Source organism: Entelurus aequoreus, linkage group LG21 (genome assembly GCF_033978785.1).
Source record: "Entelurus aequoreus isolate RoL-2023_Sb linkage group LG21, RoL_Eaeq_v1.1, whole genome shotgun sequence".
NCBI lineage: Eukaryota > Metazoa > Chordata > Actinopteri > Syngnathiformes > Syngnathidae > Entelurus > Entelurus aequoreus.
The window spans coordinates 25,869,412-25,895,229 of NC_084751.1; the positions used below are offsets into that span (position 1 = coordinate 25,869,412).

The window sequence follows — 25,818 nt, forward strand, 5'->3', positions numbered from 1 at the left end:
ATCACAAAAGTGACTAATGACCTATTTGCTAACTATGGATGCTGATGCGTTATTCGTGTTGCTGCTACTTGATCTCAGCGCTGCTTTCGATACCGTCAATCATAGCATTCTATTAGCACGTATCAAAACACGTATTGTTATGTCAGACTAAGCCTTTTCTTGGTTTAACTCTTATCTTACTGACAGGATGCAGTGGGACTCCTATAACAACATAGCTTCGGAGTATGTTAAGGTAACGGGCTGAGTTCCACAGGGTTCAGTTCTTGGCCCTGCACTCTTTAGCATCTGTATGCTGCCGCTAGGTGACATCATACGCAAATGCGGTTTTAGCTTTCACTGTTATGCTGATGACACCCAACTTTACATGCTCCTAAAGCTGACCAACACGCAAGATTGTAGTCATCTCGAGGTGTGTCCACATGTTATCAAACAAAGGATGTCCAGCAACTTTTTGCATCTTAACGCTAAGAAAACGGAAATGTTGATTATCGATCCTGCTAGACACAGGCACTTATTTAACAATACCACCTTGACATTTGACAAGAAAACAAATATACAAAGCGACTCGGTAAAGAATCTCGGTATTATCCTCAACCCAACTCTCTCGTTTGAGTCAAACTTTAAAGAGTGTTACAAAAACAGCCTTCTTTCATCTTTCATTCTGTCCACCACCAACGCTGAGATCATTATTCATGCGTTCGTTACGTCTCGTCTCGATTACTATAACATATTATTTTCGGGTCTCCCTATGTCTAGCATTAAAATATTAAAGTTGGGACAAAATTCGGCTGCTAGACTTTTGACAAGGACAATAAAGTTTGATCATATTACGCCTATACTGGCTCACCTGCACTGGCTTCCTGTGCACTTAAGATGTGACTTTAAGGTTTTGCTACTTACGTATAAAATACTAAACGGTCTAGCTCCATCTAATCTTGCTGATAGTATTGCACCATATGTCCTGGCCAGAAATCTGCGTTCTAAGAACTACGGCTTATTAATGATTCCCAGAGCCCAAAAAAAGTCTGCAGCCTTTAGGGCGTTTTCTATTCGAGCTCCAGTACTCTGGAATGCCCTACCGGTAACAATTAGAGATGCTACCTCAGTAGAAGCATTTAAGACCCATCTTAAAACTAATTTATACACTCTAACCTTCAAATAGGCCGATTTTAGACCAGTTGATCTGCCGTCTCTTTTTTCTGCTGTGCCCCGTCTCCTGCGTGGAGAGGTTATCAGGTGGCCACAGATCCGTTTCCAAGGAGGACGTGCTAGCTGTTCCAAGTCGGGACCCGGGAGGGACCACTGCTCCATGCATCATTTGGTGAGATCTCTGCGCTGCTGACTTGTCTGCATACAAGAGGATCCACTGCTGGCCTCACTATGAACTGTACTCTTCTGTTATTAACTGTATCCACTTGGCATCCTGCACCAGTCACCCAAGGGCGGTCCCCAAATCTGCGGTACCTTCCAAGGTTTCTCGTTGTTCCCAGTGGGTTGAGTTTTTTCTTGCCCTGATGTGGGATCTGAGCTGAGAATGTCGTTGTGGCTCGTGCAGCCCTTTGAGACATTTGTGATTAAGGGCTATACAAGTAAACTTTTGTTGATTGATATTTACTAAATAAAATCCATTTTAACGCTAATGTGATTACTATTTACTATATGTATTTGAATATTATTAAAATAAATTATTATTTATTTATACAACATGTTTTTTTACATATTTATATTTAAATTATCTGTGATGAGGTGGCGACTTGTCCAGGGTGTACCCCGCCTTCCGCCCGAATGCAATCCGTGATCCCAAAAGGGACAAGCGGTAGAAAATAGATGGATGGATAATTAAATTATATGGGGCTTTGCCCAAATGTAAACAGCATTTATATATTTTTTAAATCACATTGACTTAAATACAAAAATATACTATATAACTATAAAATATAGAAATATAATAAATGTAACAAATAAAAATAAGAAAATATATTATTGACAAACTATTATAATTATTTTAACTTGAGAGAATTTTAGCAGTAGAACTTGCAACATTACATTGAACTACGACACTGTATATGTATATGTTTATCCAAACAATAAAGTACAGTATAGTAAATATAAGAAATGTCAATACTATATCAAAATTTAAGAAAATTATCAAATTTGTTTATATGCACTTTTGACCAAAATCGAATTACTTTTCTTGGTTTGTACCTTGGTGTTAGTAACAGACTACAGTATCTCCAACACCAAACAGCAGAATATGGCTAGTCAGGCAACACAACATTGACTCTGCAGCATGTATGATGTTACATAGCGTTCAGGAAGATGCACTGTACAAGGAGATATGATATTGAGGACGCAATACAATCAATCCTGCAAAGGAGTTTTTGATTCCATGTTGCAAAATGAAAGAAAAATGTTCACTGAAGTCAGTGAACCACAAGTCGTTGGTCAGTTAGGTGCTCATTAGTCCTTGACAGGTTGATCACGAGCTACTTTTTTATTTGCTAATTACTGCTCTTCAGCCTCAGTGGGTCTTTAGAGGCAGGAAGTCAAACCCAGTGGGAGATCTGAGGATGTGAAGCGAGTGCATCTGTCTGTAAAATTCACATCTGTGGCTTTTAAAGTTGTCGTAGTACTGAAACACGTTGGGGTAAACAGCTAGAAGAAGATGTCCACGCTGGTTGTTATAGACTAATGATTTGTGTCCATATACTTTTGATCATAATCACCAAATAAAAGCAAGACTGTATAATAGAAAATCCTTGTATTGTCCTTGCCAAAAATAAAAGAGAAGTATGTAAAACCAACTCATCCGGAGCTTGAGTGCAGTGTTTGTTTCTCAGTGTCTTTGTTTAACCTTGTTAAAAGTAGAGGAAGGAAGATAAAAAGCAACCTATTTAAACCCCAAAGTGCTCTTTTGACTTTATGGGTTTATGGATTTAATTCCTTCTAAGGCCAAAGCAGTATAAAGACAATTTAAGAGGCAGTGTGCCTGTGTCTTTGAGAAAGATGTGATGATCCGGAAAAGTGATGCTGATCTTCAGTCACTGTTTCTGTTTTTTAAAAACTTTTTTTTTTTTTAAACCAAAAAATTGTTGGACGAAAACGGATTTGGAGATGTAGACATGCAAACCAACAGGTGGCGCCAAAAGATTTCCAACTAAGCGAGCCAGAGCTTTTCTTCTTGTAACTCACACAAGTAAAAGAAAGTGCATCTCTATCCTCCTTCAAAACTGCACTAAAAGAAAACCTCCAGGCAACTTCAACCCTAGACTAACACCCTCCCCCCCTCCACATCCCACCTCCCCGGATTGTAAATAATCAAATGTAAATAATCAAAAGTATATACTTGTTCTCATGCTTTCTGAACTCACTATGTTCACTGCTCGCTGTACATATCTTACAAAGTCAGACCTACACTGTTACAATGTCCATTTCTCAGATGATGCAATTGTTGATGACTGAAGTGCTGATATCAACCAAACCTAACCCCCTTACCCCCAACCCCCCTCCACATCCCATCCCCCGGATTGTAAATAATGTAAATAATTCAATGTATATACTCTGATGATTAACTTGTGTGATGACTGTATTATGCTGATAGTATATAGTTGTACCATGAATTCATTAACGTGAACCCCGACTTAAACAAGTTGAAAAACGTATTCGGGTGTTACCATTTAGTGGTCAATTGTACGGAATATGTACTGTACTGTACAATCTACTAATAAAAGTTTCAATCAATCAATCAATCAATCACACACTAAGGACCAGGACAGATCAGTGTAGTAAGGGCATCATGGATAATAAGGAGCAGATCATTTTTAAATAGTTGATTAATCTAAATGACTAATTTAAAAACACAGCATAAGCTTATGCATATGTGTCTCTGAATGTTCTCATTCATCCAGGTAATTTTATTCTCAGGGCATACAATTGACTGCAAGTGGACTGTTTGGTTTGTCTTAGAAGACGTTTTGCCTCTCATCCAAGTAGGCTTCATCAGTTCATGCTCATAGGTCAGATTTAGTCCAGTAGCTGGTGCCACAAACCCAGCTATTTATTGGTCTAACACACAGAGGGTGTGCCTAGGCAAGGATAGTTCTGCCCTATTGTATTGAAAAAACATGTTGAGATGCAAAAGAGCAACCCTTCTGTCAATGTCAACGACAGTTGTTAAAGTGGAATTTCCCCTCGTTAGCATTATGCATTTTTTTTTAGTCGTTTGTTCTTGCTTGAACAGTTCTATTTTTTGACAGCCTGAGAGTCCATAACTGTGTGGTGAAAACAAATTTGGATATACTGCGGCCGTGGATGTCGTTTTGCCGTGTTTGTTCATTTTAATATTGTGATTGCTGACCGAGAACTCCTCGTTATCTTTTTAACACCCAAGCAAAAGAAACAGTCTCTTATATGTACACAAAAACATAAGAAACCGGGAAATGTATTACTTCGGTCGGGATGTCGGTAGACAAGGGTAATTTCCAGGAGTATTTCACAGAATCCGAAATAGTTGGTAAGTCTGAGCATGAGCCTGAAGAGCAAGCATTCCCCAGCATGCATTGCTGTTACAATTACCACTTTGACTCAGTTTTCATGCCTTTCTAATGTGTTACTTTGTACGGACAACATTTGACAGTTAAAGTGGTGTCGTTTTTAGTCAAGTACAATTAAATTATTGATACATTTGGTACCGTTAGTAAAAATGGTTGATGCAATGCATCCTTATTCACTGTGGGCTAGACTTGTAATGATTAATTTGCTAATTTCCTTTTCATAGCTGGTTATTCCCCGATGTAACAAAGATTGACATCTGGGAATTGTACTTTTTTTGGAATTTGGCCTATCGTTCACAATCATTATGGGCAACAAGAACACTTTTATTTTTTTTAGGATAAAAAACGCTTACAAGAATGGGAGTCACCGTTGTAGCCTTCAAAGCCCTCTAAAACAACTTCAAAACCCTCCATAAACGTTTTATATACACACTGCAAGTCTATATATAATTTAGTAACAGACACGTTCATAACAATATGTATTATGTTCAATATTTACCGTATTTTGGTCATTTTGAACATTGCCAGATCTTCTTTCCTCGGTGCATTTATTTCCATTTCCATAGTAACGCACTTCTGAGTTCCGGCAACAAATGTGTGTTCCTACTTCTGGAAACAAACGCAAGTCTGTTTTAATTATGGCAGGCTTGCTAATAGACAACAAAGACGACTATTTTTGGACAAATGAGGATTCACAACCTTATCTTTTTGAAGCTGAAGATATGGAGGATGAACTACTGCTTCTGGAAGAAAACACGAAGAAGGGGTGAAATGTTGGAGGAGGCGGAAGCCGAGAGAATGAGGTCGGTGTGACTTTGACGCTGTAAATGCGGAAATTAGAGCCAAGCTATGCCAACATAAATTGCGTGCTTACCCAAAAACAACAGGAAAAAACTTCCCTGGCCAGCTGAACCAAACAACTGTCCATCGGGTGAGTCATTATAATATTGATCATGATGCATGCGGCACACCACGCTTGTTTTTACAACTACATACACTGTCGAGCTGGCTGTGTACAAACAAAACATGAAATGTGGGCAAATACTTTACAGATACTGTAATATGATCCTTCATGTTTTTCAGTCAGTACAGATTGGTGTCCAATCGCATTGTGTTGTGTATTACAACCTCAAAAGCGATTCAGCTGCTTAGACAACTTAGGCTATGTCTACACTAAGCCGGATAACCCCTTAAACGAATAATTATTTAGCCTAAGCCCTGTTTCAGCCACACTAAACCATTGTTTAAGGTCCCCCTCCTCGGACAATGTTTTACACGGGTAAGTGCGCCGTGTATTTCCTAAATCTCTGGCTCTCAGCTTTGTATGGACTCATTGATCGTTTACAAACTGAGTTCGGAGAGGAAGTGACGCCAGAAAATCCGCGCTCCACACAGGAAGTGACATCAGAAAGAACACGCCACAACCAGCTTCATAATAAAGCGGTTTTGTAACTCGGAGCTAACCACTGGAAATATGAAGGCGAGTCATCCAGACATGCCTGTGTTTCTCATTCTTCTACATGTACAGACGCTTGTGGAAATCACACATGAATACCTTAAGAGAAAGTGATTGCAGCTATTTGGGATACAACACTTCTCAGACGGCAAAATAACTTTCGAATGTCCAGGTCAGCTATGACTCTACTTAGCGAAAAACTTTGTCCATTTGTCGAAGACGAGACAACGAGAGTGCGAGCTCCCGTGGATGTGATAAAAAAAAGGTAGCGTGTGCTTTGTATTGCCTGGCCCTCGAGGGAAAACTACGGAAAACAGCGAATGCTTTTGGACTGGCAAAGCAGACTATATCAGTTATTGTCCGCCATGTATGTCGCGGACTCAACGTCTAGGCCCAGAGTATAAAAAGTCACCAAAAACGAATGGACAATGAAGGTGAAGGCAAAAGAGTGAGGAGTGTCCTGACCAGATATCTAGATCCCTAGTTTGATTGTTTACATGTGTAATAAAGATTTTATTAATTTATCATGGCTCAGGTGTGTTTCACTACAATAGGGCCCCACAACACTGGATATTGTTCAGATAAGTTACATTTAAGAACTTGCACACAAAGCAACACTGGAGGTGACTATGACGTGTGCATTGTCCGCGCATTTGTATTACGTCGCGTTGCGCTGGCGGACGGAGGGGGAGAGGGGTCTTAAACGGTGGCATTGTTGTGTGTGGACACGGATAAGGTTAGGTGGGGCCTTAGCCAAACTTTATTGATCCACAGGGGAAATTGACGCAAAAGCCAGCTTATCTCTTTCTGTAGCTAGCTTACAGACGTGCGGGACGGCGCGGTGCATTGGGAGAGTGGCCGTGCCAGCAACCTGAGGGTTCCTGGTTCGATCCCCAGCTTCTACCACCCTAGTCGCGTCCGAGCAAGACACTTCACCCTTGCTCCTGATGGATCGTGGTTAGCGCCTTGTATGGCAGCTCCCGCCATCAATGTGTGTGTGAATGGGTGAATGTGGAAATAGTGTCAAAGCACTTTGAGTGCCTGAAGGTAGAAAAGCGCTATACAAGTATAACCCATTTACCATTTAACCCATTTAGCATACGGCTAAAGCCTTAATGCGATGTCTTACTATGCTAGTGTTCACTCTTTCAATAACAATGTCGCTACAGCTTGGTTATTATACAGGTTACGGAATGTAAATTAGGTATTGTTTGCAGTTTTTGGATGCATTTTCAAAGTGATTTAGAGGCAAAATGGATTGCTCCCATTAGCTGCATTGCTAGCCACCTAGAACGAGCCAATTATTACAAAATAAAGTGCAGTGTTGTTTCGCTACTTTATATTCAAGCGAGTTTAGCTGTTAGGATGGCTTGATGGCTTGTCTCCTCCTGCTCGCTCTTGTTTGGTGTGTCGCATGTATTTTTGTTGTTTTGTTTTGTTTTATTAAATCAACATAAAAAACACAGGATACACTAACAATTAGTGCACCAACCCAAAAAATCTCCCTCCCCCATTTACACTCATTCACACAAAAGGGTTGTGTCTCTCTGTTATTAATATTCTGGTTCCTACAATATATATCAATACAGTCTGCAAGGGATACAGTCCGTAAGCACACATGATTGTGCGTGCTGCTGGTCCACTAATCGTACTAACCTTTAACAGTTAATTTTGCTCTTTTCCATTAATTACTAGTTTCTATGTAACTGTTTTTATATTATTTTACTTTCTTTTTTATTCAAGAAAATGTTTTTAATTGATTTATCTTATTTTATCAATTTTTTTAAAAAAGGACCTTATCTTCACCAGACCTGGTTGTCAATGAAATTAGATTGTTTAAAAGGTTCTAGATTATGTCCTGGTCGGGCTCAGCAACACACACCTTCATTTATGTACACTCAAAATTTGGGAACTTCAACAACAGATTGCATATAGTCTGTAAACAAAATTACATTTTCAAAATAAGCATTTGTATACAGTCCAGATTATGTCCAGGTCGGGCTCAGCAACACACACCTTCATTTATGTACATTCAAAATTAGGGAACACAACAACAGATTGCATGTAGTCTGTAAACAAAATTACATTTTCAAAATAAGCATTTATGTACAGTTCAGATTATGTGCAGGTCGGACTCAGCAACGCACACCTTCATTTATGTACACTCAAATTAGGAAACACAACAACAGATTGCATATAATCTGTAAACAAAATTACATTTTCAAAATAAGCATTTGAGGACTTCCCATCTTTTTTTATGTTTTTTGGCATCATTATCGGCTTCAACCATATAACTTTCTAAAGTTAAAAAATATTGAATAAATGTTTTAAAGTCACATGTTTAGCTATTCCTCGTCCTCCAGTGATGACACTTGTCAGATGTATGATTTATTTGACGTAATGGGGGAGCACTTTGAAAGGACATACTTTAGCCGCATCAGCTAGCCACCTCTCAGTAAAACGACGTGTCAACTAAAATAATTGCTGATTGGCCGACACCAAAGAAGCAAGGCCAGCTAATGAATATAGGGAGAACAATTATCTAATGATAGAATAAAAGGAACACTATAAGAGTGATAACTGAACCCACTCTCTAAAAGCATGTGGTATTGTTTTACAAACAATCCAACAAATGCACTTAAAAAATCCAAGCCTGTTCCTACCTAAGGTAATGGAAATTAAATGTGATTTAAAAAACAGAACATTTTGTCCACAGAGAGCGGATGGACTTTTCCATTCATTGCTTCGGAGCCTGTTGGACATGCACTCTGCATTTGGGCTACGTGGAAGGAATAATAACAGCAGAACAGACGTAAGATAGACCCCTTTTAGGAAGTGATGTGATGCACCAGGTGGCGCCGAGCCATGTGATGCACATTGAGGTGGTATTAATGGGACTTTATGTGGACGTGTTGCGTTTTGGGACTTTAGTGATACGTTAAATGTCAAACAGCGGTATACATACAGTCGCGATCAAAAGTTTACATATACTTGTAAAGAACATAATGTCATGGCTGTCTTGAGTTTCCAATATTTTATTGTGATAGAGTGATTGGAGCACATACTTGTTGGTCACAAAAAACATTCATGAAGTTTGGTTCTTTTATGAATTTATTTTGGGTCTACTGAAAATGGGACCAAATCTGCTGGATGGATGTCCCTTGGCAAGTTTCACTGCAACAAGGCGCTTTTGGTAGCCATCCACAAGCTTCTGGTTGAATTTTTGACCACTCCTCTTGACAAAATTGGTGCAGTTCAGCTAAATGTGTTGGTTTTCTGACGTTGACTTGTTTCTTCAGCATTGTCCACACGTTTAAGTCAGGACTTTGGGAAGGCCATTCTAAAACCTTAAAGGCCTACTGAAACCCACTACTACTGACCACGCAGTCTGATAGTTTATATATCAATGATGAAATCTTAACATTGCAACACATGCCAATACGGCCATGTTAGATTAGTAAAGTGCAATTTTAAATTTCCCGCGAAATATTCTGCTGAAAACGTCTTGGTATGATGACGTTTGCGCGTGACGTCACGGATTGTGCGGACATTTTGGGACAGCATTGTGGCCAGCTATTAAGTCGTCTGTTTTCATCGCAAAATTCCACAGTATTCTGGACATCTGTGTTGGTGAATCTTTTGCAATTTGTTTAATGAACAATGAAGACAGCAAAGAAGAAAGCTGTAGGTGGGAAGCGGTGTATTAGCGGCCGGCTGCAGCAACACAACCAGGAGGACTTTGAGTTGGATAGCAGACGCGCTACCGGGAGTACAGCTTTGGCTTCCAAACATTTGATCGCTTGCCCGTACGTGCGTGCCGCTATGTGCATGTCATGTACGTAACTTTGGGGAAATATATGTGCTGTATGAACTTTACGGAGGTGAACGGTACTTTGGGCTGTGGGATTGAGTGTGTTGTGCGGGTGTTTGAGTTGTATTGGTGGGTTATATGGACGGGAGGGGGAGGTGTTTTTTATGCGGATTAATTTGTGGCATATTAAATATAAGCCTGGTTTTGTTGTGGCTAATAGAGTATATATATATGTCTTGTGTTTATTTACTGTTTTAGTCATTCCCAGCTGAATATCAGGTCCCACTCGCCTCTCACAGCATCTTCCCTATCTGAATCGCTTCCACTGCCCTCTAGTCCTTCACTCTCACTTTCCTCATCCACAAATCTTTCATCCTCGCTCAAATTAATGGGGTAATCGTCGCTTTCTCGGTTCGAATCGCTCTCGCTGCTGGTGGCCATGATTGAAAACAATGTGCAGATGTGAGGAGCTCTTCAACCTGTGACGTCACGCTACTTCCGGTACAGGCAAGGCTTTTTTATCAGCGACCAAAAGTTGCAAACTTTATCGTCGATGTTCTCTACTAAATCCTTTCAGCAAAAATATGGCAATATCGCGAAATTATCAAGTATGACACATAGAATGGACCTACTATCCCCGTTTGAATAAGAAAATTTCATTTCAGTAGGCCTTTAATTCTATCCTGATTTAGCCATTCCTTTACCACTTTTGACGTGTGTTTGGGGGTCATTGTCCTGTTGGAACACCCAACTGCGCCCAAGACCCAACTTCCAGGCTGATGATTTTAGGTTGTCCTGAAGAATTTGGAGGTAATCCTCCAAAGTCCTGATTTAAACGTGTGGACAATGCTGAAGAAAAATGTCCATGTCAGAAAAGCAACAAATTTAGCTGAACTGCACCAATTTTGTCAAGAGGAGTGGTCAAAAATTCAACCAGAAGCTTGCCAGAAGCTTGTGGATGGCTACCAAAAGCGCCTTATTGCAGTGAAAATTGCCAACAGACATGTAACCAAATATTAACATTGCTGTATGTATACTTTTTACCCAGCAGATTTGGTCACATTTTCAGTAGACCCATAATAAATTCATAAAACAACCAAACTTCATGAATGTTTTTTGTGACCAACAAGTATGTGCTCCAATCACTCTATCACAAAAAAATGAGAGTTGTAGAAATTATTGGAAACTCAAGACAGCCATGACATTATGTTCTTTACAAGTGTATGTCAACTTTTGACCACGACTGTATTTCACTGTGCAGTATGATTAAAATCCGAGACCCTGTCTGAATGTCAGTGTCACACACTTGTTATGATTTAATGTAATCACTTGTCAGACATGGCTGCTTTGTGCCTAGAATATTATTGCCCGGCTTATAAATCAAAACACATAATAATGAGCTGTATTTCTTAACAATGCTTTTACTCACAGGCGTTTGTACGCAGCTAATGAATACTGCCATTGTTTATGGTTCCGGGCGAGATGAAATTTGAGCGCGGGTGACGCGCATGTGTGTGTATATGTACGTACAACTCTGTGGACGAGTGAGAGCAGGCAGATGGCATGTTGACGCTAAGCCCACACGTGCCGTACCCTACGCTCGCCTGTGACCTCGCGCTTCCATCAAACTGCCATTCTTTAGATTCCACACGTTGCTCGAAGAGGTTTGGCTCGAATCGTGCGGGACACAACACGAGCCCTGGTAGTGACAGTGATAACGCACAATCTGGCCATTTTTCTGATTCAACAACAAATTATGACAGTGTTTTTGTTGGGCAGCCAGGGGGTGATAAGAAGGTATGAGGGTGAACACCATTCTTCAGGCAACATTTATGACTTCACTTATTTGTGGCATCTCCCCACAAATACATTTTGACTATAATGAAGTGCAATATGGCTTAAGATGTATATCGCGACATACAGGGCATCTAAAAAGTATTCACACTGCAAAAAATGAAAACTAAGTAAGATTAAATATCTCAAATAAGGGTGATATTTGCTTATTTTCTGTCTGATAAGATCATTCTTCTCACTAAACAGATTTTATGTTAGAGTGTTTTACTTGTTTTAAGGGTTTTGGTCCTAAATTATCTCAGTAAGATATTACAGCTTGTAGCTGATATTTTATGACCTATATTGAGTAAAACATGCTAGAAACTAGAATATCAACTGATGCAAAGCTGTGTTATTAACACTCACAAGTATAAAACTACTTTTTGAAAGTAATAATTTCTTACTTCAAGCATGAAAAAAAAAATTGTGATGCCAAGCGCATATCATTATGTCAAGATAATGGCACTAGCATTTACTTAATTTAAGAATATTTTTCAACATATTGAGCAAAAAGGTCTCTTTTTTTTTCTACCAAGAAAAGTGCACTTGTTATTAGTGAGAATGTACTTATTTTAAGGTATTTTTGGGTTCATTGAGGTTAGCTAATTTGACTTGTTTTGGAGAGTCTTGACAAGCCGAAATTTCTTGTTCTATTGGCAGATAATTTTGCTTAGTTCAAACATAATACCCCTAATTTTTGTTTTTGAACACTGACTTTTTGCAGTGCACAGTGCTTCGCTTTTTCCAAATGTTGTTATGTTACAGCCTTAATCCAAAATGGAATGAATTCATTCTTGTCAGACAGACAAACAAAACACCAAAATGACAATGTCAAAAGTTTTTCTTTTTTTTCTCAAATGTTGCAGATTTATGAAAAATTTGAACATTTACAAAACCCAAAACCAGTGAAGTTGGCACGTTGTGTAATGCGTAAATAAAAACTGAATAAATTGAATAGACTGCAAAGACAAGACATTTAATGTTCGAACTGAGAAACTTAATTGTTTTTTGCAAATAATCTTTAACTTAGAATTTAATGGCAGCAACATGCTGCAAAAAAATTGGCACAGGGGCAGTTTTACCACTGTGTTACATGGCCTTTCCTTTAAACAACACTCAGTAAAAGTTTGGGAACTGAGGAGACCAATTTTTGAAGTAGAATTATTTCCCATTCTTCCTTGATGTACAGCTTAAGTTGTTCAACAGTCTCCGTTGTGGTATTTTAGGCTTCATAATACGCCACACATTTTCAAAGGGAGACACGTCTGGACTACAGGCAGGCCAGTCTAGTACCCGTACTCTTTTACTATGAAGCCACGTTGTTGTAACACGTGGCTTGGCATTGTCTTGCTGAAATAAGCAGGGGCGTCCATGATAACATTGCTTGGATGGCAACATATGTTGCTCCAAAACCTGTATGCGCCTTTCAGCATTAATGGTGCCTTCACAGATGTGTAAGTTACCCATGCCTTGGGCACTAATACGCCCCCATACCATCACAGATGCTGGCTTTTCAACTTTGCGCCTATAACAATCCGGATGGTTCTTTTCCTCTTTGGTCCGGAGGACACAACGTCCACAGTTTCCAAAAACCATTTGAAAGGTGGACTTGTCAGACCACAGAACACTTTTTCACTTTGCATCAGTCCATCTTAGATGAGCTCGGGCCCAGCGAAGCCGGCGGTGTTTCTGGGTGTTGTTGATGAATAGCTTTCGCTTTGCATAGTAGAGTTTTAACTTGCACTTACAGATGTAGCGACCAACTGTAGTTACTGACAGTGGTTTTCTGAAGTGTTCCTGAACCCGTGTGGTGATATCCTTTACACACTGATGTCGCTTTTTGATGCAGTACCGTCTGCCCAAGGACACAACGGCAGTGACTAGGATGGCGGAAGCGGGGATCGAACCTGCAACCCTGAAGTTGCTGGCACGCCCGCTCTACCAACCGAGCTATACCGCCCCAAGCTGGTGGAGGCCTTCAAGCACAAACAAGTAGGCACGACCAAAGACACCAAAAACCTTGCGTATTCCATTGTTTGATCGTCTTTCCTCCCACCAGTAGCAGCTCCATGCTCGCTATGTTCTACAGCTTCTTGGGGAGACTTGGAAACTGTTGCAACACTGTCCATGCAACATCACAGTTTTATTTGCACTCCATAAATAGCAGCTACGAATCAGTACCTTTCACAAATCCGTTTTGACTCAGCAAATTGTCTGGGAAAGCAGCCAGACAGAAAATAGGAGTGGGAAGATGAGAAAATAAAAATGTTTATAGTGTTGGGGTCTACCCTGAACTGGAAGGACATAGTTTATGTGGAATTAATTATTTCTAAAAATGCAAAAAAGAATGGAGCATCTTTGATAATCAACACTCCAAAAACTACAGACTCTTAGAGAAGGCCAAATTGCCCTTTATTGAACCATTTAGTTTTGCACAGTTCTACTAGCAGAGGTAGTACCCTGCAAATAGTAGAGCTATTGTGCACTTGCTATTATTCAATTAAAAATATAAGTATTTCATATAGAGATGTCCGATAATGGCTTTTTTGCCGATATCCGATATTCCGATATTGTCCAACTCTTAATTACCGATTCCGATATCAACCGATACCGATATATACAGTCGTGGAATTAACACATTAATATGCCTAATTTTGTTGTGATGCCCCGCTGGATGCATTAAACAATGTAACAAGGTTTTCCAAAATAAATCAACTCAAGTTATGGAAAAAAATGCCAACATGGCACTGCCATATTTATTATTGAAGTCACAAAGTGCATTATTTTTTTTAACATGCCTCAAAACAGCATCTTAGAATTTGGGACATGCTCTCCCTGAGAGAGCATGAGGAGGTTGAGGTGGGCGGGGTTGGGGGGGCAGGGTTGAGGTGGGAGGGGAGGGTGGTAAGGGGTAGCGGGGGTGTATATTGTAGCGTCCCGGAAGAGTTAGTGCTGCAAGGGGTTCTGGGTATTTGTTCTGTTGTGTTTATGTTGTGTTACGGTGCGGATGTTCTCCCGAAATGTGTTTGTCATTCCTGTTTGGTGTGGGTTCACAGTGCGGCGCATATTTGTGACAGTGTTAAAGTTGTTTATACGTCCACCCTCAGTGTGACCTGTATGGCTGTTGACCAAGTATGCTTTGCATTCACTTGTGTGTGTAAAAAGCCGTAGATATTATGTGATTGGGCTGGCACGCAAATGCAGTGCCTTTAAGGCACGCCCCCAATATTGTTGTCTGGGTGGAAATCGGGACAAATTCGGGAGAATGGTTGCACCGGGAGAGGCACTGAAATTCGGGAGTCTCCCGGGAAGATCGGGAGGGTTGGCAAGTATGACTGGGAGACACAACTGCTCTGTACTTCTCCTTACGTCCGTGTACCACTCCGTACAGCGGCGTTTTAAAAAGTCATAAGTTTTACTTTTTGAAACCGATACCGATAATTTCCGATATTACATTTTAAAGCATTTATCGGCCGATAATATCGGACTGCCAATATTATCGGACATCTCTAATTTCATGGCTTAATGCTTAATGCTTAATTTGTGGATGTATCCAGATGTAAAGAAATAATGTCAATGCATACTATTGTACTTCCTGAACTCTTTACCAGTGTCGACTGAAGTGTGGTCCACCAGTTACTTGAAAAGTCCACTTCAGTGATGTTGAAGCTTTTAAATCTTGTAAAATGTATTCTTAAAGGGTTTCTGCACTTTTTGGGAATTTTGCCTATCATTCACAATCATTTTAAGAGACAACAAGACAAAATATTTTTATTTTTTTTTTTGTATTCTAACATGTACAATTTGGCTTGTTCTCTGTAGCTAGAAAAGCAGCCAATGGGAGAAATCAATTCTACCTCTAAATCACTTTAAAAATGCATAAAACAATTGTTTATTTCCGTTCCGTAACCAATATATTAACCAATCTTTAGCGACATTGTAATTGTAAGAGCGAACACTGAGGAACTCTTTTTCTAGCGTAGTAACATATCGACGTGCTTCGGTATTAGCCGTAAAAGCTAACTACGGGAAAAGGTAAGCTAGCTTCTATGCCAGCACGAAATACGTTTGAGTTTCTAATGCACAACACAATGCGATAAGACACCAATCTGTACTGACTGGAAAATATGAACAAACATATTACAGTATCTGTAAAGTATTAGCCCACATTTCATGTTTTGTTTGTACACAGCATATGCTGTCTGTCATGATACACGCATGACGTGCTGAGTGTATCAAGATTAATATAAAGTGTGACTCACTCGATGGACAGTAGTCTCTTTGGTCCAGCTGGCCGGGGACGCTTTTTCTGGTTTATTTGGGGTAAGCACGCCATCTATGTCGAAATAGCTTGTCGCCAAATTCCACATTTGCAGCTTTGAGTCGCTTTCACCTCACTCTATCGACTTCAGTCTGCTCCAACATTTCACCCTCTTCTTCGTGCTGGCTTCTAGAAGCAGCAGTTCATCCTCTGTTCATTCAGGTTCAAAAGTATAAGGTTGTAAATCCTCCTAAAATCCTAATGAAAAAAAAGACGTGTGTTTTTGTCTCTCATAATGATTGTGAACAATAGGCAAAATTGCAAAAAAAAGTGCAGTCCCCCGGTAGGAATGTATTAGAGATGTCCGATAATATCGGGCTGCCGATATTATCGGCCAATAAATGCTTTAAAATATAATATCGGAAATTATCGGTATCGGTTTCAAAAAGTAAAATGTATGACTTTTTAAAACGCCGCTGTGTACACGGACGTAGGGAGAAGTACATAGCGCCAATAAACCTTAAAGGCTTTTTACACACACAAGTGAATGCAAAGCATAATTAGTCAACAGCCATACAGGTCACACTGAGGGTGGCCGTATAAACAACTTTAACACTGTTACAAATATGCGCCACACTGTGAACCCACACCAAACAAGAATGACAAACACATTTCCGGAGAACATCCGCACCTTAACACAACATAAACACAACAGAACAAATACCCATAACCCCTTGCAGCACTAACTCTTCCGGGACGCTACAATATACACCTCCCGCTACCTCCTACCCCCCCAACCCCTCACTTCAACCCCCCCCCCCCCAACCCCGCCCACCTCAACCTCCTCATGCTCTCTCAGGGAGAGCATGTCCCAAATTCCAAGCTGCTGTTTTGAGGCATGTTAAAAAAAATAATGCACTTTGTGACTTCAATAATAAATATGGCAGTGCCATGTTGGCATTTTTTTCCATAACTTGAGTTGATTTATTTTGGAAATCCTTGTTACATTGTTTAATGCATCCAGCGGGGAATCACAACAAAATTAGGCATAATAATGTGTTAATTCCACGACTGTATATATCGGTATCGGTTGATATCGGAATCGGTAATTAAGAGTTGGAAAATATCGGAATATCGGATATCGGCAAAAAAGCCATTATCGGATATAGAATGTATGATCCACCAGTAGCCATTTTGAATGTTTGCCTTCCATCTGGGAACCTGATTAATACAGAGCTATCAACGAGCATTTTTTCATCAGTCAGATATTTGATCAGGGGTTGACTTATTGAAGATTTAAATTTGAAGTTTCCCTCTTAATGTTTAAATAAAAATTGTCCTTGTTTTCTTTTTGAGAGCTTAGTTTAGCTCAGCCATACCTTAGCATAACAACTAGAAATATGCAGCCAGGGAGCATGATTTAATTAAAGATAATCATTTTCCTTAGTATTAATGAAAATGTATATACAGCGGAATCTCGATTTACGATCCTCTAATTATACAAACTTTTCGATTCATGAACAACAGGCCGGAAAAAAATATGCCTTGGTGTACAAACCTTGTCTCCGTGTATAAACATTTCATCCACCCATTTTGCGCCCAGCAGCCCGCACTGCAAAAAGTCAGTGATCAAAAACAAGAAAAAACAAAACAAAAATTAGGGGTATTTTATTTGATCCAAGCAAAATTATCTGCCAATAGAACAAGAAAATTTGGCTTGTCAAGACTTTCCAAAACAAGTAAAATTAGCTAACCTCAATGAACCCAAACATACCTTAAAATAAGTAAGGCTGCAGCTAACGATTATTTTTCTATCGATTAATCTATAGATTATTTTTTCGATTAATCGGTTAATCTATAGATTTTTTTCGATTAATCTATAGATTATTTTTCCTTTTACCGATTATTTTTTTATTCAAAATGAAGATGAAAAAATAAATGTAGGCCCGTTTTTTCAAAAGGCATGGCTTTTATGTACAAAAAAAAAGAAGTATGGCCACTCAGTCAACATTGACAACAACATGACTAAATATTCTGTAACAATGTAAACATTTAAAACTTTTAACATTTAACAAAATTAAAAGTAGCTTATTTGCTTTTTAATGTGCAAATATAAAAGTCAACATCCAGTGCAAATCTTAATATTCTGCAATAGTATAAGCATTTCAAAAGTAAAAGTATTGCTTATTTTGCTTTAAAATGCGCAAAAATAAAGATAAACATCCAATACAAAAGAGTGCAAAACGAAATATTCTGTAACAACAGTGTAAACATTTCAACAAAAGTGAAAGTATTGCTTATTTGCTAAAATGTGCAAAAATAAAGATAAACATCCAATACAAAAAAGTGGAGCAATGTAAACATTAAGTATTGCTTTTAAAATGTGCAAAATAAACATCCAGTCCAACACAGTACACAATAACCAATTCTACTCATTCCAGTGAGTGACTAACAGTTGTAATGAAGAAAGGTTAGCATGTGTACATGCTCTGGTTCTTTTCATGTTTACAATATCCCCAGCAGCTGAAAATAGGCGGTCAAAAGGGGTCGATGTGGCTGGAACTGAGAGGTAATTAGCCTTCACCTCAAGCCAGGACTGCGAGTGAGCTGAGCTGCAGTTTAAGTTTCTAGAAGGTCAACGGGCTCATAGTGATGTTACTAGTAGTTGACTGGGAGGTGTTTATTATCATTTGGGGAGAGTCCGCTGCCTGATGCTCACCTGCTAAACACCTATCTGCTCCACGCTGAAGCGCTGACTACATGCGCTCTGAAAACGCACTGCTGATTGGCTGATAACGCTCTGAATACGCACTGCTGATTGGCTGATAAGGCTTTGTGTGTACCAATCAGATGGTTGTGTGGGTGGGACAATGCTGCGTGCTGAGACAGAGGCAGAAGGAGCAAAGCAGCTTGTTAACACTTTAGCTTTAGCTTAGAAACTCGTTCGGTACACCCCCGTACCGAACCGAAAGCCCCGTACCGAAACGGTTCAATACAAAACACGTACCGTTACACCCCTAGCAGATACAAATGACACATTCATGTTTTTGTGTAATGATGACAACGTATGCTCGCGCGGACGATTTACTAGTTGATGGTTGATGGTTTTCTTTTCAAATGTTCGTTCATAGCCGTTGTGCTGCTATGAGAGGCCATTTCCGCTCGACACAGTGTGCATACAACAACATTATTAGGCCGTTTATTGAAATACTCCCACACTTTTGACCACTTTTGGCATGCTTTTCCCCCCTCGCTCGCACCGCTCGCATCGTCTGCTTTGATCGTCTGCTTTGCGCTTCGCCATGACGGTAGTGTGACGTAAATATGCGACGCGTCGACGCACAAAAACGGCGTCGACGTATTTACGTAACCGATGACGTCGATGACGTTGACTACGTCGACGCGTCGTTTCAGCCTTAAAAATAAGTATATTCTCACTAAGAACAAGTGCACTTTTCTTGGTAGAAAAAAAAGAGACCTTTTTGCTCAATATGTTGAAAAATATTCTTAAATTAAGTAAATGCTAGTGCCATTATATTGACATAATGATATGCGCTCCGCATTACATTTCTTGAAACCAGCAAACTTACACTAAAAATTAGTTTATTGTTCTTAATGGAAAGGCAACAAGGCAACCGCTTGTTACTCTCGGCTTGTTACTAGCTGCTCAGGCAAATCATATGGTTTAAAAATGCATTTTTCCATCGATAACATGACATCATCGCGCCAAGTGCATGCTCTTTCAGTCAATTAGTGCGCATATATACAGCCTGGCCCCCGGCCAAAACATTTTTAATTGTAATTTTGAAGACTTTACCTGAATGTACATGAACTATTTCTGTTCAAAATAGTTTGAAAGGTCACATGTGAAATGTTTAAATATTAACTGTCAGTTTACTCTACTGTGCAAACTGTACTACTTTATGAGTGCATATTTTCTATTGTTTCATTGAAAATAAAACAGCAGAGTCCATTTGGCTGTCATCCGTTTTAATTATGAGACAAAATTGTGTCAAAGTCATGATTTTTTTTTTCATGCTTGACATAAGAAATTATTACTTTAAAAAAGTAGTTTTATACTCGTGAGTGTTGATGACACAGCTTTGCAACAGTTGATATTCTAGTTTCAAGCATGTTTTACTCAATATAGGTCATAAAATCTCAGCTACAAACTGTAATATCTTACTGAGATCATTTAGGACCAAAACCCTTAAAACAAGTAAAACACTCTAACATAAAATCTGCTTAGTGAAAAGAATTATTTTATCAGACAGAAAATAAGCAAATATCACCCTTATTTGAGATATTTAATCTTATTTAGATTTCAGTTTTTGCAGTGCAGCAATCGTAAGCGGGCTGATTGATCTCTGGTGTTCATTCAGTCCGCACAGGGTTGCTGTTAGCTACTGTGCTATTTTCTACTTTGTATGATTTTTAAGATTTTTTTCAAAATAAAGCACAAACGATGTGTGGTTTGAAACATTCAGGAAGTATCCACAGCATTGTCAACAGTGCCCCTTCTACTGCATGCAAAGAGGTTTTACCGACAATGTTAAGTTGATTCTATTATTGTATTTCTAATCATTGTAGTGACCTGGCTGTTACAGTTAAATAAATGTTTTTTTATTTCAAACTGTGAGTGCTCCACAGGGCTAGTGACAGTGCGTGCGTGTGTCCGCAAGGTGGCTTCATACGAGGAAGACAGTTCAGCTAGTTGTTATTTTGAATTTGTTATTAAACATCATCTTGATGTATCACCCCATTGTTATGTTTGTTTGACATACAGTACTGTATAGCGCCTTATATTTTTTTGAAAGTGTATACAAAATGTTACTAAAATATGGACCTTTGTCGAGGCTGGAACCATTATTCATGTTTACATTGTTTCTGGTGGAACATTTTGCCTCAATATACTCACTTTTATATTCACAAACCCTGTTCAAGAACCAATAAAGTTCATAAATCATATTGTACTGACTTTGAAAGACTTTTAGATGAGCTAAAAATAATAATTCCAACATATTTGCAAAGTAAGGTTCGCTAACTAAATCATCTTATGCTGCGTCATTGACTGACCATTGAATCATTAGAGTACAAATAAATCATATTGCACACAAGCATTTTCATCTCCATGGTAAAAGAGGTGTTGAAAACAAAAGAGTACGCAGAACAAAACACGTGGAACCAATTAAGAATTAATTTTTGCCATATTTTACTTTGTCAGGAGAAGCAAAGGGTGTCTGTCTGCTTCTTTGTTCTGTCTTCGCATGCTCGTTGCGAGTGGCTGCCTGGTTACAGTCACTAAAGAGATGTCTGCATAAGTCACTGAGCTCCAGGCTCGAATTAACGCCATTTGATAATCCCTCAAGTCTGTGCTAGACCCAAATATATAAGTGAACTTTGTAAGTGAGATTTAAAGATGATATTGTACATGATACAGTAACAAGTCCCTGTGCCTGGGAATCAAAACCGATACGCAAAGGTACACATTTTCTGTACTTTTGCGTGCGTTTAAATGTATTAATAAATGTTAATTGCTAAACAAAAAAAATATGTATATTTTTTTATTTTAACATGAAACACTGAGCTGTGCTGTCCAGTTGTTATGTCTTGTTTGCTTATACTTCTGTATTTCATTTGCAAGTACTGCACTGTACAGTGTTATATAGTAAACTTTGCATGCAGTTGCAATTAAAAAATGTTAGATGGCAGTAGTGTATAGACTACAGTGTGTTTCGTAGCAAGGAAGTAATCTTTGCCATTAAGTTCAATGTGCCAGTCTTTTCTTTTGTTGAGCACTAAAAAGTGCTTAAAGGGAATTGCACTGTTTTGGAATTTTGCATATCGTTCACAATCATCATGAGAGACAAGAAGACAAAAATGTTTTTTTTTTTTTTGCTTTCTAACATTTAAATATCAGTTCATTCTAGGTGGCTAGAAATGCAGCTAATGAGAGCAATCAATTGTACCTCTAAATCACTGTAAAATGCATTAAAAAAACGCCAACAATACTTCATTTACGTTCCGTAACCTGCATAATAACCAATCTGTAGCAACATTGTTATTGTAAGAGCGAACACTGAGGAACTCTTCTTCTCGCGTAGTAACACATCGGCATGCTTCGGTATTATCTGTAAAAGCCAACTACCGAAAGAGATAAGCTAGCAACTGCGTCAACATAAAACACGTTTGAGTTTGTAATGCACAACACAATGCGATAGGACACCAATCTGTACTGACTGAAAAACATGAACAATCAATATTACAGTATCTGTAAAGTATTAGTCGCACAATAACCAGACAGCGTATGTAATGTAGTTTTACGGTGATGTGCTGCATGTATCATGAATAATATTAAAGTGTGACTCACTCAAAAAAATGTCCGGTTTATTTGGGTAAGCACTCCTTTTATGTCGAAATAGCATAGCTTCAGGTTCCACATTTTGCAGTTTCGAGTCACGCCGACCTCACTCCCTCGGCTTCCGTCTGCGCAAACATCTCACCCTTCTTTCATGCTGTCTTCTATTAGCAGTGATTCATCCTCAGTATATTCAGTTTCAAAAAGATAATGTATTGTAATGTGTAATGTCTTGTGATTTATGTATTCTTTGTTGAATGTTTACTGTATTAACCTGCCTTAGGACAACGGATGAAAATTAGCTATTGTGCTAACTCCAGCATATTTACATTGTTGCTCTATTTTGATGAATATGCATTGTCCTAATTCAAATAAATAAATAAATACGGTTGTGAATTCTCATTTGTCCAAAAGTAGTCATCTTCGTTGTCTGTTACCAAGTCTGCCATGATTACAACATACACAAACATTTGTAGCCGGAAGTTGGAACACACATTTGTTGCCAGAAGTTGGAAGTGTGCTCCTATGGAAACGGAAATCAATTTCCTGAAGAAATCAGTGATGAGTAAAATGATCAAAATACGATACATATTGTACATATTACATATTGTTATGAATGTGTCTGCATGTTACTATATCATATATAGACTTGCAGCGTAGGCTTTAAATGCTACAACGGTGACTCCCATTAGCCGCACCTTCCATCTGTTTTTATCATCTTTAAAATCCTAAAAAAAAGACATATGTGTTCTTGTCTCTCATAATGATTGTAAACGATAAGCACTTTTTTTTTTTTAAAGTGTAGTTCCCCTTAATACTGTAAGTATTGTATTAATTACATACCTGCTGTTTAAGTGTAACGTGCTTTTTAGTTGAAGTTTTCATTACTATATTTGGAGGTGTTTAAATCGCCATGTAAAATTGCTAATGCTAATTGGTAGCATGTATATGGAAAACCCAATGTAAATTAGCATCTAAGTAGCGTAATGCGCCAGTATCCTACGTCCACTCCCTTGTTTGTTTGTTTTCAAGAATCTACATAATCTAAGTGGACCAATTACACTTGTGGACCAATTAGCCCTCAACAACAACTCCCAGTACCACTCAAGCATGTTAAAACTAAAGTGTGTGTAACGTCTAGTCGACCGGTTCTGTTTGGACAGTCTTACCAAAGCTTTGCTCTCCTCCTCGTCCTTGTAGTAGAAGAGTTGGTCCCCTCGCAGGACAAACCAGCGATTGTGCCAGGTTTTTACAAAGCCTCCTTGCTTCCTGAGCCACCCGCACCTGATGACTCCCTGCCTGCCTTGCTGCGGGGACTCCATGCCGGCCTGGCCTCCACCGTGTTGGGGACTGCCATGGGAGTGGTCGTCCATCATGGAAACTCAGACCTGCCAAGAGCCAAAAACAAGTGTAAGTGTGAACAAATGCAAAAATGAGCATCCCAGAGGAGTTTTTTCTGAGATTATTTTCCAGTTTGATCGAACAATTATATTGACCTGTAAATAGGAACCGGATATGCAAATTAACACGTTGGTACGGTGTGACATGGTGAAGTGTTTGTGATTCCAAAAAAGCGTCTGGATGCGGGCTTGTCGTGGTTGCCCATGGGGGGCGGCGCACGGCCAGACCTGTGGGAGGTGTATGGAGTGGCTGATTCTCGGTAGACGGTGAGTTCCTTGGCTGGATCGCTTATGTATTTATGTGTTTGTTTAATAATGTGTATATGTGTGTGTAATGTATCTATTTAATTATTAAAAAAAACAAATGTTTTAAAAACTTTTCTAATTAATATTTTTTTTGCGTTGGAGACTGGTGACGCCCTTAGAGACTGCTTGCCCCGCGGGGGTTGGCAATCCGGGTATGTCGCGGCCAGGCTGCGTGTCTGGGGCCCCTGGGTACCGCCGTCCACTCCTTCCAGATGCCCTGCTCAGTAGGGGCTGGCTGGGTCGAGTCCCAGCGCGTGGTGTGTGGTGGCGCCTCGGTATGTCGTGTGGCATGCTGCATGTTTGCGCGGTGACCAGTTGCTGGGACAATGGTCTTGTGTGTCGGCGTGTTCAATCTCCATCGTTGGTGTGCATGTAAAGGTGAGGCGGGTGGTTCCCGTGGCCCTGTGCTGGATGGTCATGCAAATGATTATGCAAATGAATATGCAAATGAATTTGCAAATGAATATGCAAATGCTCTCCTGAGGGGGGGTTGGGCTTGTGAAGGCCCGGTGGATTGTGTCTGCGGGTCTATGGCAAATTTGGGGAAGGGCGTCCCGTCTCCTGCTTCTCACGTGCCTTGTCCTCGTGTTTGGGCTGACTAGCGGGACGGCGGGCCTGGTTCTGGGGGTCCTGTCGCCAGTGATGGAAATGTAGTAAGGTAATGTACAAGTTACACTTGATTAATTGTAGCAAAGTTACAGGGGGAGCTATCCCCGTAGACTTGTAGCAAGGTACACTACAGGTTACACGGATTGCTACATCAAAGCTACATTTAACGGCATTTATATTTATGGGTCCACATGTATAATATCAAGGGTAATGTAATTGAGAGTGTAGTAATGGACCCAATAAGGGTCCATTACTATTAACTGTCATTTAGCTGGGGACACCCTACCATTACCTCTAGGGCAGTGGTTCTTAACCTTGTTGGAGGTACCGAACCCCACCAGTTTCATATGCGCATTCACCGAACCCTTTTTTAGTGAAAACCTTTTTTTTTTAAATTTTTCAAATTCAAGACAAAGTTATATGTTTTTGGCAACACTTTAGTATGGGGAACGTATTCTAAGTAACAAAGACTTAATTTAGAGTTATTTGGACACTAGGGGAACATATTCTAAGTAATTAAGACTTGATTTAGAGTTATTTGGTTAGGGTTAGGGTCAGGGTTAGAGGGTTAGGTTATAATAAGGCCATGCCGAATAAGGCATTAATAAGTACTTAATAATGACTAGTTAAGAGCCAATATGTTACTAATTTGCATGTTAATAAGCAACTAATTAATGGTGAATATGTTCCCCATACTAAAGTGTTACCATATTTTTTATTGGTGCATAAAATGAACTGTGCATGAACATCACCTTGTTCAAACAACAAAACCAACACAGTGCATACACTCACAACAAATTACACACTTGCAAACTAGTCAGCTGTTGCCGTATCCGTAATACGCCGATAGGGAGAAGTTTGTATTTACACGATGAGTCGGGTGTGTTTTGACCTCCGCCGAACCCCTGAGGCTGACTCACCGAACCCCTAGGGTTCGATCGAACCCAGGTTAAGAACCACTGCTCTAGGGCATCCCACTGTATGTATTTATTTTAGTTTGCCTTTTCTTTGGCCCACCCAGTAAAAAAACAGCATTTATCTATATCTTGACAAAAAACAATAACTTGTGTGTTGTTTGGGAACAGTTGATAATGGTTATGTGCAGTAAAACCTTTCATGAACTCAACTCACCTTAATGTGTGTTCCTAAATTCGTCCTAGATGAAGAGAGCAGTTCTGATTTTGGTTTACAGAATAAACAACTAAAAACTAAGCTTTTGGGCATTGTTTTC

At 39.4% G+C, this 25,818-nt stretch overlaps 1 protein-coding gene across 1 annotated transcript in view; it reads right to left on the minus strand.

The window, feature by feature from the left end:
• Window positions 1-25,818, minus strand: part of arhgap24 (Rho GTPase activating protein 24) — a 179,407-nt gene that overhangs the window by 114,278 nt on the left and 39,311 nt on the right. Inside the window, exon 3 of the mRNA XM_062031290.1 lies at window positions 23,442-23,660. Coding sequence (XP_061887274.1) covers window positions 23,442-23,648 — 207 coding nt within the window. The 5' untranslated portion in view covers window positions 23,649-23,660. The remainder of the gene's footprint in view (window positions 1-23,441; window positions 23,661-25,818) is intronic.